General features: G+C 41.0%; 1 protein-coding gene across 4 annotated transcripts in view; it reads right to left on the bottom strand.

The window, feature by feature from the left end:
* Positions 1–15,418, bottom strand: part of LOC128026858 (THO complex subunit 2) — a 53,373-nt gene that overhangs the window by 5,883 nt on the left and 32,072 nt on the right. For 2 of the 4 annotated variants that reach the window (XM_052614098.1, XM_052614100.1), the window contains exons 22-33: positions 13,776–13,940; positions 13,060–13,335; positions 12,298–12,439; positions 12,060–12,217; positions 9,568–9,696; positions 9,101–9,232; positions 7,930–8,114; positions 6,124–6,311; positions 4,599–4,701; positions 3,207–3,568; positions 1,822–1,883; positions 593–628 (exon numbers count right to left, since the gene is read on the bottom strand). In XM_052614098.1, coding sequence (XP_052470058.1) covers positions 593–628; positions 1,822–1,883; positions 3,207–3,568; positions 4,599–4,701; positions 6,124–6,311; positions 7,930–8,114; positions 9,101–9,232; positions 9,568–9,696; positions 12,060–12,217; positions 12,298–12,439; positions 13,060–13,335; positions 13,776–13,940 — 1,938 coding nt within the window. The remainder of the gene's footprint in view (positions 1–592; positions 629–1,821; positions 1,884–3,206; positions 3,569–4,598; positions 4,702–6,123; positions 6,312–7,929; positions 8,115–9,100; positions 9,233–9,567; positions 9,697–12,059; positions 12,218–12,297; positions 12,440–13,059; positions 13,336–13,775; positions 13,941–15,418) is intronic. The other 2 variants (XM_052614099.1, XM_052614101.1) reach the window with 1 other exon arrangement.

Raw genomic sequence — 15,418 nt, 5'->3', positions numbered from 1 at the left:
CAAAGTTCATTTTTTTTTCACAAATTGTGCATTTTACATCTTAATTGTTAAATGACATTTAATTGTAATAATCACAAATTTTGTGTAATCAACTGAAAACTATTTAATCCATTAAAAACATTAACCAAAACCGTATCCAATGAAAGTAGTTTCATCTATAACATAGGTTTAAATTTAATGCAAACAAATGATCAAAAAACGTAAAAAACGTGGGGGGGGGGGTTGCATTTGTGTTTTATCAAATAAAAGGCCTTCATGTCACTTTTGATTTATTAATCCAGATTTGGCCAAATTCAGAGAGTTATGGATTGCACAATTCCATACGCATTTTCTGCATTATGGAAATCATAAGGTCCCACAGTGGTGTTGAAACAAACCGCAGTATTTGTGGGTATAACAAAAGTGTTTAAAACACGCTAACTATACTGCATTTTTGGCCACCAAAGTACATTTTGGACAAATTGTGCCACCATGGACAATCTTTTTGAACATTGTTTGGAAGTTGTGAACCAATATTGCCCGAATGGTCTGGGTAGACAGTTCACTAGGTCTGAAGACACAATCAGAGTTAAGGATTGAAAAAGGTCCAAACCTTTGAAGCGGAGTCCTTGAAGTCGTTGAGATTGTCCTGTAGGAATGAATGGAGATGACAGATGAGCTGGAGAGGATGGCACACAGCAGGAGAAAGGCTGGGGGAGGCTGGCCGTCAATCAACACATCCCCAAAGACCTTCAAAGACTAGAACTTTCACATGGTTAGAGACGCAGAGACCGGACTACTGGAGCCTAACGCTAGTCTGCGCTGGACTCGCTCAACCTGCATGTGTTTGGAGAACGTCACAGGTAAACGTCTCAACTCGTATGTTTGGTCTAAAATAGAGCATACATTCTGTGAACTAACTATGGGAGTTGATGAAGATAACAAAACAAGCTAAACTCAGCTAGGATTCATAAATTAAGGGAATAGAAGGAGGTCATGTACACTTTGAGGTCTCACTCATAGACAATTGCAACAAGATTCCTGGTCACGGATGGACAGATCCCTCTGGGAAGGCCATGCCCACACTTTTTTTCCTGGTTGCCTTTCTCTCTGTCGTAGTTGCTGGTGATGCGGCTTTCTCTCGATGTTGAAGGAACCGTCTGCTGGTTGCACGGATGTCTCGTTGAAAACCCTTCCACGAATCGGGTGTGGAAAATAAAACAGGGTGGACAAAAAAAGCAAGCAGTGGCAGTGAAGAGGAGCACATTCCTGTCTGGGATCCCAGATCGGGGAAACATTCCAGCTCCTCCGGGAGTCACCGACGTGATTCAGGATTTCTTCCAGCAGAAACATTCTCTTGTCTCGATGTTAAGTTAAAAAAAAAGTAAAAGATTGATTCTTATTTCTCTTATGTTTTGCTTCCTCAGCAAGTAATATGCTATGATTCAAAAAAAAATAATTCAAAAAGGGAGGGTGGGTGCTTTACAAAAATAAATACGTATATTTACAATCTTACAAAAAGTACGGTGTACGACAAGGAACGAAACTTGTGAGGCACTCGAGTAGATTCTCTTAGTGTGAAAAAAGTGAGCAAAAAAAATTAAGCATGTGCTAGAATTTAATATTTTGGCAAGTCCTTGGGAATTTATCTTAAAAATCTGACATCTATTGAAAAATACTTCTCCAAAAAAATAGTCCATTAGATGCCAAATTCCCCCCACTGCTCTCCTACAACGGCTGGGCTCCAGAGGCCTCCTCTCAAACTCCAGCGGGAAACACACGATCTCCGACAGGTGGGGACAAGAGGAAAGAAGTGCACAGCTCTCCTCAGGCCATACTAACCTTAACTGCAGAGGAGTGCGACGGTGACGAGTGTGCGTCAAGCTTTCGTCTTTTTTGCTCTGCTGAGAGAAGAAATACCAGGTTCAGCTTCAAAAAAATGCTTTTTTCCTTTAGATTTTTTTTATCTGCAGCATGCAATTTAAACAATATAGGCAGACACTTGGGTGAGTGTCCAAAAGAGAATTATACTTTTAGGGTGAACAAAATCCAAAATCCTTTAAGATCTCTTATTAAAATAAAGAGAAAATTAGAAAAAAATGATAAACGACGCTTTACAGGAAAACGCCACCGTTTTCCATATTTCACTAAACAGGGATGAATTTATCAACCCGTCTAAGTTGAGGGAAGAACATAGTGAAATATGGAAAAACTGTGGCGTTTTTCTAAAAAAAATAAAAAAATTGCTGTTTATTATTCTTCACTTATACTACAAGGTCGTTGAATGCTTGAATCTGATTGGCTGACGAACTTTCTGAGATGTTCAAATTTTTATTTTTCTGGGAAACGCACAATGAACGTAGTTCCAGGCAGCTCTCTTGACCGCATTACAGTTCTACATGACTTCACACAGTTCACTGTAATAACGGTCGCGCAGTTTGCACAAAAAGTTGTCGTCAGTGCTGCCCTGACGCTTTTATCAGTTAGCCTCTATAATGTAGCATCTTAAAGGCTACACAAGACATTTCTCACTAGCGAAGAGACTGCTAGTTTTGTTCACTTTCAAGGCATCGCGAGTTCATGTTTAACTGCAGAAGCCGACAAGCGACCTTGTTGTTTTAGAAACCGTTAAGTCCATTTTAGGGGACAAGGCTTATTTCACTTTGAAAAGACTACTAGCTGAGAGGAGTTTCGTCAAAGCTAACTAAAAGATGACCGAGGGTGGATAATATCGACGAACTTGGCGGAAAAGGAAAATAAAAGCTGAAATGTTTTCGGAGTCTTGCAAAAGCATGGTGTTACAATGGTGAGGGAAGAGCTCCATGTATTGCATGCCATCATATCCAGACAATTTATGATTACAACAACGTTCGTCAGACATCTCCACCGTCATCGGAGGAGATTACAAAGTTAAACTCTAAAACATGAAACGTGGAGTTATCTGCTTTTGCTAGAAAACAAACGTTTAATATGTAAAAAAAATATATTCTTTCAATAAACTTTAATTTTGTAAATTACCTGTATTTTTATTTTAAGTTAATTATTATTACTTAAAACAACCCAACTGCAGTTTGGTTTATATATAACTTGGAATGTGCAATAAAAAAAGTGATTTCTGAAAAGATCAAATGAAAATGGAGTCGGTTTTTGCAAATCAACTCTTCATCTAAAGCCCAAACAAAGACCAAGAAGTGTAGTGAAGCATATTTAAGTGTACAGCGTCTCACCCCGTTCAGACTCGACTCCTTCGGACCTGGGCACGAGGGACTTCATGCTTCCCGTCCCAGCGCTCTTCTCCACTTTGCTGCCTTCCTTAGTCTTGCTGTCGTTGGACACGTCGCGTTCCTTGGACCACTCTTTTTCGGCGGATTTCCCATCGATCTTGCTCTTCTCTTCCTTCTTGTCATCCTTCCTCTTGTCCTTGTCAGCCTTGGGGGTCTTCTCCTTGCTGTCAGTGGGCTTCTCCTCCTTCTGTTTGTCCTTCCCTCCTGCTTTGGCCTCTGGAGTGCTTGCTGGGTTCTTGTCTTTCTTCTCCTTTTTCTCCTTTGTGGTCTTCTCTTTATCTTCTTTCTCTTTGCTTCCTTTAGTGCTGTGAAGAGATTAGGGATCAGCTGAAATGTTTCATGTTTATATACACGCACACACACATATATATATATTTGGCTTTGAAACCATTACAAAGAACAAAGCAAATGGCTTTTATTCAGAAATCTAGAATAACTGATAAGCTGGAGATGTTTGGATTGACACCATTGATAAAATGTAATATAACACCACTTAAGATTTTATAAAACCTCATGAATAGTACAGATTGCACTCCGCTGACTTTTTTAAAGCAACAAATGAATCGGAGTCTATTTTTGGGTGGAGGAGTTATGTTAGATAAACTCTTATCTAATGTTAAAATAATGGAGTGAAAAGTAGCTAGTAGCTTTAGAAAAAGAAGAAAGCGTTTATACTTTAAAGATACACATCATAGACACTTCAAGATATACTTCGCAAAAGTGGAAACCAAAGCGAATTTGATCTTTTGGACAAAAAAAAAAAAAGTGTTTTCTCAAAGCCCCTGAGCTATGGCTGAAGTCATTCATTATTAAAACCGAGCACATCGTGACCCCTCTGTCCTCTCATCTCATTACATATTCCTGAATACGCCACTTTCCCTGACCCCACCAAACCACATTAAAACACTCAGACATCCATTACAATCTCATTCCATTCACACAATTCCTGAATGGAAACTAATGGGACCTTTCTTCGCCGGTCTCCCATTGAAGGATTTCTTTCGAAACGATGTTTTACACAGCCAATTTGATGGGCCATCGTGCAACTGTGTGTTGTAACAGCCATGCCTTTCAGAGATGGCTCCTTTCAAGACACTTCTCTGCGCAATTGCTCAGTTTAATAGAATTGTAAGCGGATTCTTGCCTGGAACACTGTTCAATTTGATTACACAGTTCATAAGGAAGGTAGACTTTGATAAAGGATTGATTTATTTGGCGAGTAGTTTGAAATAATAAGCCCCTGCTAAACTTTCTCACCCTGGGGCTTCAACTTTTAATGAGATTATATAAGAGATGAGAGCAGTACATCATTCTGAGCGTGCGCGGGTGCAGTACCTGTTCGGCGTGCTGCTTCCGTTGCTGCTGTTCACTTTATTGGCCGTGGTGCTGTTTTTGCTGGCAGCTTTCTGAGCCGCCTGAGATTTGTCCTTGGATTTATCTGCAAATAGACCAAGCCGACATGGACGTCACACAACTATTGTGTCCATACCTACCAAACGAGACAAACTATGGCATGAAAAAACGTCCTGATAGAGCGGAATAATGCCAAAGCTCCTCTGTTTGGTGCCGCAGTGAAGGAGTTAACTTAAACATGTTCAGCTATTGAGCATGCTGGGAGATTGCAAGAATCCTTCATGTCCCATTGAAAGCTCATTAAAAGTGAAGGAAACACAGATTGGGCTTCACAGAGAGTGAATTATTTAAACACACCTGAAAATGTCCTTAGAGATTTAAAGACGGGAGGGGAAAAGAAAAGAGGTGGCGCAATGGTCATTTTTATAGCAGCGTATGAAAAAATGTCAAGCTAAAATATTTGCTCATTCGCACTTGCTAATGATTTTACCCCAAAAGACACGATTTTCGATTTTTAAAGAGCACTTTGTTGTGTTCATCTTATAAACAGATCCCTTGTAAGTTATGCTCGGAGCAATTAATATCACAGCTGCTAACAGGAGGCAGACAGTAAGTAATGATGGGGATTTAACCTCTTCACAGTTATCTTGGAGCAGGCAGGGCTACTTACACCTGCTGGAACGAAACTCAACTCTTAGCAGCACCACATTTCACGACAGAGGTGCTGTTACTTGGGGTTTTACAGGATTTGAGTGCCAAACAAAATTGTCTTCTAAAAGGTTGTCACGCTGTTTCCAGCAGATGTAGGCGTTCCTTAACTCAGGCCTTAACTAAAAGTGGATATACACTACCATTCAGACGCTTTGAGCCAGTATGGTTTTTTACATTTTAACTGACCAAAAGTGTCAGTAAAGACATTTATAAAGTTACAAGACTTCTATAAAATGCTGTTCTTTCCATTCAGCAAATAATCCTGTCAATAATGCATTACAATTACCAAAATGATTTCTGAAGATCATGAGACTGGAGTAACGAGCACAAGAATAAATTACAGTTTACAAAAGATTCACACAGAAAAGTTATTTTAACTCGTAATCTCACAATATTGTTCCTTTGATTATTTTTGATAAATATTTGTTATTTTTGAATGGTAGCAAGACTTATGAGTCGTGTGATGGACCGAGAGCATCCTGAAGAGGCTGAAGTCACATGACCTGCACTGCTGATGTGATCAATCCTCGCGGTCTTCTTGTTTGTGTAAATGGGTCAGTGCGAGGCTTTCTTGTTCTAATATCTTTCACAGTTTTACCCCAATTCACACAGTAATTGCAAGAAGCTCCCTCAGGGTGGCAATTCCCACCGCGAGTGTTGTACACCGTGGCAATGCGTTTCATTTTAAATGAGTATCAAGACGTTCTCAATAAATGAACAAACAAGTCCAGATGCTATCCAATCAATTTCTGAAGCTTCGTAGACGACAGCAGGAAGATTAGTCAAATGGAGTCACCTGAGTCCTCGGCGGTGCCCTCCTCGGCTTTTCCAGCGCTGGTGTTGGCGGCGACCGCAGGTTTGCCCGTGTTGCCCGGTCCGTTCTGCAGAGTGCCAGACGTGGCGCTGCGCACTGGCTGCTCCTTTAGGTGGAACTCGTTTTCTGGCACCATGTGCACTTTCCTGCCTTTCAATTGGCCAGAGTAGCTGCAAGTCACACACACGGTTAAAATCACGGCAGATGGTAATACGAAGTGTGTAATGCTTCAAATCAACTCGGAAACGAATGGATTCAAAAAGAAATCCTCAAGGGGGGCTGTGTTCGCAGAGGAAAGGCTTTATGACTGTATTAACGTAACTAGATTGGCATATCTTTGAGAGGCTGAACACAAGGTCTGGTTTCCCCCCGGGTTCATTTCTCTTTGATTCCATGTGTCTACAGAGAAACACAAGAACAGGGCCACGTCTGCCCAAAAAAGACGAGGTGTGCTGGGAAATCCCACTGGTGGCATGAACGCAACAATTACACGTCAACAGTTATTACCAATTGTGCATTGAAGACGCCAGTTTAAAAAGAAATCAGTTCCTCGTTGTGAATAGATGTCTAATCATTTTACAAGCCCGTGAAATTCTCTCCAAAACCATGTGAGCTCCTCAAACTAAACATCTCATTTACAAAAGTTTGGGGTCAGTAAGTTAAGTTTTTTTTGCTTTATTCGATTAAAAATATGGCAAAATAGTACTCTGAATTATTCCAAAAGAACAGAATTTATTTTTGTACTTTTATGTAATCTTTATGGTCACACTTGATCAAATGAAAGTATTCATGAATAAATAAACAACTATTGGAACAGTAGTGTCGTCAGTGTGATTGTGGTCCATAAGGTAAGCAGTAAGATGTTGTCACCTTCTAACAAGCTCTACTGATAACATGGCCTTATCTTGACACAACCAGAGCTGAATGGACTGTGTTCATTAGAGGCCGAACCTAGTTTCCTCCTCAATGACCTCACCACAAACCTCATCCCTTCACGTGCGCCTGAGGTGACCAGCCACTCCTGACCGTCTCCGACCGCACCAGTCTGACACATTTAATCAATCCCACTGCGGAGAGCATGCTGAAAAGAGCAACCAATAAATCTGCCTTAAAGTGGCTAACCTCTGCCAACAGAGACGCTCAGAATCTCCCTGCTGATGGCTGGCGGAGGGGGACTTCCCTTATTAATGATTCATTTCTGCAATTATCCAGTCATGTTTTAAGCCCAACCTGCACATGCGCATTGTGAGGCGCAGTGGATTTGTTTGGTCACAGCACCCCTAGCGGTACATTTAGGAAAAGCACTTTAAGGCTATGAGTGAACCCATAAAGATATGCATCACAAAGGGCTGCAGGACAATGCTTAGATGTTAATGGTAATTATTTTGCTAAAAAACTAATTCATACAAATTCATCATTTTATTTTCTAATGTATATTTTTATATTTTTACGTCAACTTGCATGGTCTGCTTGCATCTAGTCAGAGAAATCTAGTAATTTAACGCACCTAAAACATTGCTAATTGAGTAAAATATTTTGAACCAAGCAAAGACAAATTGTGGGCCACGTTTCATAACCTTTCTGCATATAGTTCTCAGTTCATATGTATATAAATAATGCCTACACACATTCTGTAGCCACAAAAAAACCTAAAATAACCAAAGCGAGCTCAATTAAAATGTGTTAAAACTGCACTACCACCAGCTAGACCCCTGAAAGTGCCCCTCTGACCCAGTGTGGTGAAAGCAGTTGAAATGCTGAGGCCAGCCGGCTCTCGGCTCAGTTTACCCCATGGCTAATGCATAGAGATCGGGCCTCTTCTCTTTCTCCTCCTGGCAGATCTTGTGAACGCGGCACTCCAGAGCCTGGCCCAGGTTCAGCACCTTGGGGTACCAGGGCAGGATCTTGGTGAGCACGATCAGGATGTTACGGATGTGGGTGTACTCGCCCGTCTCCAGACAGTGAACCGACGCCTGAGGGGAGAAGAGGAGCATTTTCTGTACACAAGGTGCTAACAAAAAGTCACATTTATACAAAACATTGCGCATATGACTCAATATATCAAGTCACAAGTTATTACTGCGTTCAATTTGAGATAAAACAGTGCATGTCTGTTTTACAAATGAAAATAGTTTCAAACAAAACCAAAGCACAAAGATTATGCATCTCGGAGCAACACAGCTGTGATTTTATTTTTTTATGAGTTTTTAATGATTCGAGTAAGCCAGTTATTAAATTGCTTTGTTCTTGAATGAAGCAGCCATTTGAACAAATTGGCTGAAAGAATGACTGAATGCCGGTTATTATTATTAATATTGCATATTTCAATAAAAAAAAAAAAAATTAAACATGAAAGCCTATTTAATATTAGATTTATTTATGCAAAGTTGAATCAAAATATTTTTTTCAAAGGCTGCTACTTTGTAAGTTCAAAATGTCTTCAATTATAATTTACTAGCCAAAACTGACGTGCAATTAATTTGTGATTACCGTATTTTTCAGACTATAAGTCGCACCTGAGTATAAGACGCATCAGTCCAAAAATACGTCATGACGAGGAAAAAAACATAAGTCGCACTGGACTAAAAGTCGCATTTATTTAGAACCAAGAGAAAACATCTATGTCTTCAGTGTAGACTACAGGAGCACGGAGCAGCATAGAGCGCCCTCTCGTGGCTGTAAATGGTAATGTTTTCTCTCGGTTCATGTCAAATTAATTTTGATGAATAAGTCACACCTGACTATAAGTCGCAGGACCAGCCAAACTATGAAAAAAAGTGCGACTTATAGTCCGGAAAATACGGTAATTTCTCAAGCGACCAAAATTGTATAGTCAATCATTCGTGCTTACTATAAAGTACAATCATCATCAATATTTTCAAGGGGGTTGAAAAGTTTTGAATCACTCAGCTCTACAACACGATAAACATTTCTGTTGTGTGAGGAGTAGAATACTAACTTTAGTCAACTTGTAATGCCATTTGTGGACAACATGCCGGAAATTCTCATAGTCCAGCTGATCGGCTTTGTTCCCTCCGTCGAAACCACTGGCTCGGAAAATCGTCAGGAACCCAGGATAATTGCCACATTCCTAGTGAGGGAACCAGAAACACAAGACGAGCAGATCACACCAGGCTTCTGAAAAAAGCATGATTAACCCAAAACCTCCAAATATACAGACAGAAATAATTTGATCTGGGTTTGTAATAAGTCTATTCTACGTGAAAATGGAAGATGATTGAACTTTAAAGATCAGTTTGCTCCTGACGAACATTTAAACACTCGTATCCTGCAGGGAAGGGACACACTGCCAACTGGTTTTCACAGATAGCAATTTAATGGTGACTAGGACACGCTTGAGACAGCACTGACAGGATAATTAAACAAGAGCCTAAACAGTTCATCAGTGGTGCAAGCACACCATACCTTCTCATAGACGGCCCTGTCGCTGTGCCATCGCGTCACCGTCTCCAGCATGCAGCACAGGAAGCGGCCGTAGCGGCGCGACTCGTTCTCTGTGCAGCTCGCCACCGTGTAGATGATATCAGAGAACACCTAGATGAGCGCGGAGAGAGGACGAGTAGTGCTGCCATTAAACAGAGACCACCGTTCTCTAACCAACATAATGGAAATACTTCAAACATTCAGATAAAAGCACGAGAGAGCAGCACAGACTCCCAGATAAGCGTGTAGCTCTTTGACTGTAGCCACTGGTGCATAAACACAGAGCAAACAACGCCATTAACAGCCCTGCGATAGCACTCTCCAGCAAGAGATTAGCACAGAGGGACTGAAACTCCTACATAAAGTCACATTCTAGCTCTTCTTTAACAAAAGGTCAACTGTCAGGAGGACAAACTAAATGTCTTGGTTTTATGTTTGATTATTTTGGTCATTAACTTGGGTAACAGGGTAGAATGGTTGATATCAATGAATACAGTCAGTCAAATGTGACCCTGGAGCACCAAACCTTAAGTCACAAGTCGCTAGGGCTGGGTACCGAACTTCGATGCCTTTATGGTATCGAACGAAAAACTTCGATACTATGGGTATCGAAAAATAATTTATCTTTCGGTGCAAAATTTCACTGTATACGTTCACTTAAAACATAACTGACTGTGTTTACAAGAATACATGCAGAGACAATTTATTTATAATTGTGTGTATGTGTCCATTGTGAAGTTATGATACGCGAAATATGAATGAATTCTCTGTACGCGCATTGCCTGAAATGCTGCTTGCAGCGCGTGCTTTGAATGAGTGAGCGCAAGCTCCGAACGCGCGCAAAAATAAGTTTAAACCGCTTGAATCAGCAATATTTAGAAACAAGTGCAAACGATCAGCTACCGTTTCACCCCTTCAAGCGAGTGAACAAGGCGAATCGAGTTAGGAATTTTACATCACTATTCACGATAGCCCTTCAGACTGGAACACACAATAGCCCCGGGACATCAGGATAGCGATTTTTCGAGCCCTGCAGCTCAGATCTATCCAGTTTGTGAAACACTAGTTTCCAAACTGGTTTCATTAAACAAAATAAATGATTATTTTAAAAGATTGACTCAAAAGAATCATCGGTTCACTAATCGGATCATGAACTTGTATTACCGAGCCAAAGATGAGCTATTATTAAACATCTCGAATGAATAAAGACTTCAAGTTCATCTGTAAAGCACAAAGTTATCGTTTGAGTTTATAAACTTCTATTTGATGCATGATTCGTATGGATCTGCTAGCTGAATGCAAAGTGTGAGTTCTAGAGGAATGTTTGTGTCTTGATGAGCATGTATTGCTAAATGAACAGCTGCTGGGTTTTTTTTTTCTTTCTTTTTTTTTTTACAGAGGATCAATTGCCCTTATTGGTTAAAATCCCCAAACTGTTTACTTAAATATTAAATTAATTAATGACATCAAAACAGGGGCGTTTGCGTTATAATGTGGTGGGCTGCTGTGGGCCAGAAAGTCCAGGGCAACTTTTTGGTCCCAGTCCGCCCCTGAATGGCGCACCCCTATCCAAAAAGCACAACCAGTTGTATTAATAATGTTATCCTGAGTGTGAAGTGTTACCAGAATTTGTTTTAATTAAGGTGAAAAATAAAAGTTGTGTGTTTAATGTATTTGTGTTGATGTTGAAATGGATTTTAAAACATTGTATCGAAAAAAGTATCGTTAGCAACCGGTATTGAAACTGAGGTATCGAAACTGGCACCGGATCGAAAGATTTTGAACAATACCTGGCCCTACAAGTCGCTGGGGTGTGTTTGTAGCAATAGATAAAAATTATTGTTTGGGTCAAAATTATTAATTTTTTCTTTTTTGCTTAAATTCGTTAGGATATTAAGTAAATATGTTCCATGAAGATATGTAAATTTCTTACTGTAAATTTATTAAAACGTAATTTTGGATTACTAATATGCATTGCTAAGTACTTCATTTAGACAAATTTAAAGGCGATTTTCTCAATATTTAGATTTTCTTGCACCCTCAGATTTCCAGATTTTCAAATAGTTTCTTACAAACCATACATCAGTGGAAACCTTATTTATTCAGCTTTCAGATATTGTATAAACCTCGAAAAATTGACACTTAAGACCAAAAGTGTAAAAACTGAGAAAATGAATTTTTGGTGTTCCTATCATGCTGTAGAAGGCATCTAAATCACACCACAGGTCATTTCTTTTGTTTCACAGTGTGCCAGCTATAAATGTGACAGCGCTAAACAGTTGTTGTTTTGGTAGATGAGCACATAATTATAACTTTCTGTACAACGAGCCAAACTAATTCAACAAACCGTCATGTTATGCTGTTGAGGAATTTAAGACTAGACCGGTTTCATATCACGTTTATGATAGATACACTTGGGAACCTGGGCTTTTTTTTATTGTTTTAAGAGACACTTGTAACTGCAGTGGACTCACTCGGTCGTAGCAGAGCAGGGTGCAGAAGTTGGGCGTCTTCTGCTGGTGCACCAGCTCCACGAAGCGAGCGCAGTAAACGGCATCAATGGCTGAGAAGACGCAGCGGGGGAAGATACAGAGCTGCAGGAACTTAGTGATAGTTTCATTCTTAGTGGATTCTGTGAAGAGAGGGAATACGAGAGTGAGAGAGAGGCGTAGAGCACTGGAGACACTGTGAGAGAGTGATCGGAGGACTCACTGGCCAGTAACCAGTTGTCTTTCTCCAGTTTGAGACGGTGCAGGACTCTCTGAACATGCTCCAGCTGCTTCTTCTCCTCTTCCTGCAGCTTGTCCTGCAGCGCTGTGCAGCGCTCCTTCTCTTTCTTCTTTTTGTTCAGAGGCTGCAATAGAGAAGAGCATTTCATGAACAACAAGAGTCTATATATAGACAGGTTCAAAGTTCTCGTTGTTCAGAGCTGCACTCGTTGAGTTAATGCACTCGCTGAACCAAAAGTTAATGACTCAACAGGACCCAAGAACCGTTACTTCCGTGTGTACTTCTGTTGAAAATGCCAATTTGTAAAGTTCACGCCCTGCTGCTGCAACACAATCCTGCAGGAAACACATTTCACATGGCGTCTGATACATGGCTTGCAGCACTGTTGATGAAGAGAGGCTTTAAAACCATTATTATGAGGCGCAACTACATTTAGTGTGGACAGATCATGAGGTCAATGTGTCTGCATACATTACACTGACAGCATATGCTGTTTATTGTCTTCATTATTCCTGCAAATACAGGCTGTCTCTAGAATCACAAAGTTTCAGCTGTTGATTCTGATGTGTGTGAAATGTGCAGCTGAGCAAGTAATTGATAAGTAATAGCTGTTCCACTTTTACATCATTATTTTAACACTTCTGACTGGAGCACAGTAACGGATTCTCTCCTCTTCTCCAGTAAATATGGCTGCTTGATTCATTTCTGACAACAATACAGTATTTTCACTTTCAAGCGTCTCACCATCTCCGTGTTTTCATCGATGGCCTTGATCTGCATCTTCAGCTTGTTGACCTCGCGGTCGTAGGCGTTGTGCGGCACCGCCAGGTCGTACATGGTGAGGGACCAGAAGGTGGCGTAGAACTGAGGTCGAAGGTCATCCCACACTTTGGGCAAGTGAAGAGAGACGACAGCCTCGTGCACTGGGGCCATGATCTGCTCGCAGGCGGCGATGTACTTATGGACCTTCTGCTGCTGCCGGTTGCCCTTCTCTGCCTTCTTCAGCTCGTCGTACTTGGACTGATGGGAACACAGAGACAGCAGGCAAGCTTTACAACTCTCTCAAGCACAACAAACAGCCTGAAGAGGAGTGTATGGACGTGGAATTAGGGGGCGGTAAATCTAGTTAGAGGTGAAGAGATATGGGGTTAACTTTACACCGCCCTGGAGAGCTGGAAGATGGGCTCTAGCGTTGAAAGGAAACACACAATGAGCTCTCTATGAAATATTCATTGGGCAGGCAGCATCATATAGAGGTTATAATACTGCCAAATACAACAAATACATCCCAGTTTACTGTAATGCAAGAGCAACCACTATTAAAGACTCTTCATGCTTCATCTGCTATTGTCTTACAGCATTCTTTGCACTAATCACACTCTTGATGTGAGAAACAAAAAACGGCTTTCAAATATTGTGCTTGGACAAATTGGTTCACGAAGTTTGTTGTGAGCACTCACCAGAATCTGATGGGCATACATGGGCCGAGAGAGGAAGAAGGCGGCGTCGTGTGGCGTGTGGAACTGGTTGCAGAGGACATCCACTGACGGCACCCTTTTGATGTAGTCTTCTGTGCTGAGGTTAGACGCCAAGAAGCCACCAAACTGTACAAGCGTGTCGTGACACTTTGGGGAGGAAGCAGAAAGAGAGGCATTCATCATTAAACGCGTCTCTTGTCCCAGGCAAATGCAGATGCTCTTAATAAATCCTCAGGTCGCTCATTTATTTGGGGAACTGCGGCTTGCTTTATTAAAGCCATTCATCACGGGCTCTCCATTGGAATCGATGGGATGCACAGAAAAGCAATTTAGTGGGAGCGAGACACTGGGGAGAGATTCCAGAGGAGGCTGGTGGAGGGGAGGGGGGTACGGCCTGACCACTGGGTCAACTACCCAAATGTTCCCGGACAGCTGCTTTACTGCCAGACCAAGTTAGAGAGAGCTGAAAGGACGTGTTTGTTCCTGTGCTTCAGCTGTATGTTTCGGATTCGGCTCGTAACTCAGACTACACTGGTTGTGCTTTATGTTATTGAATGCAACCTGTAGATTCAGCAGCAGGAGTGTGCTTACACTGAAAATAGTTCAGGAAATAAAGTGTTATCGATCTTGGGCTTTCAAGAATCAATATCAAGATTCATTAAGTCATTATTTACACCCAGCCCTAAACTAAGCTTCACTTTTTTTTTTTTACATGCCATTTTCAGACCTGCAGATCATTTGCTTTTAGAAACGGGGGCGTAAATAGTCGCAAAATGCATTTATGCAAGCACCTGTTTATGTTCAGGATTGCGTTCATGGCGCCATCCATCAAAATGAATAAGCTAGCGTTGCACACTAGCTTCCCTGCAAGGCAGGACAGCATTTCGGAGGAGATCGATGACATTTCAAAGCACTCAATTGGTTTTGGTTTTCAACTGTGATATACTAACGTGCTCACCAGACACTGCTGCTTTTTATGCAACATTTCCCTTCATGAATTCTGACACAGCTCTGTTAGTTGGTCTGTTGGGTCAAACTGCTATCTAACCTCACCAAAACTGGACCGTTCCACAGTTTGTGTTTAATCAGACCTACAGCACCTCATTAAGATGAACTCGGACCAATAATGTGGAATACAATGAGCTTGGTTATCTGTGAGAACATCCTAAATGACAAATCAATAAATCACAAATCTACATTGAGCAATAACAGTGACACTTGTGCAGGCAAGCATCACTAACAAAATATAAAAAGCTTGGACATTAAACTGCAATTAAGCAAATTTATACAAAAGTTGCTTTAATAATTTTCAGGGTGCTTATGCATGAATCATGCTGAATGCATATTTAGTCTGAGATGAGTCAATCAATCTGTGTGTGCATCGGAGGCAGTGATGGCCGGGCACAGGAGCCCCACACATTCTGCTGATTGTAATGAGCAGCGCACAACTTCCTGCAGAGTAAAAAAAAAAAAAAAAAGATGAGCCAAGATTAATAATTAAAAGCTTCCACACTGATGTCAGGAAAAACGTGTTTCTCATTCACACCATGAGCAATTATTTAGACAATTTGGCATCGCGAGGGGGAATTATTTGCTAAAGGCTCTAATTTGAGACATTGAGAGAA

Source organism: Carassius gibelio, chromosome A14, assembly GCF_023724105.1.
Source record: "Carassius gibelio isolate Cgi1373 ecotype wild population from Czech Republic chromosome A14, carGib1.2-hapl.c, whole genome shotgun sequence".
Classification (NCBI taxonomy): Eukaryota; Metazoa; Chordata; class Actinopteri; order Cypriniformes; family Cyprinidae; genus Carassius; species Carassius gibelio.
Note: the sequence above shows the minus strand (reverse complement) of the source record. Positions and strands in the feature narration are given on the sequence as shown.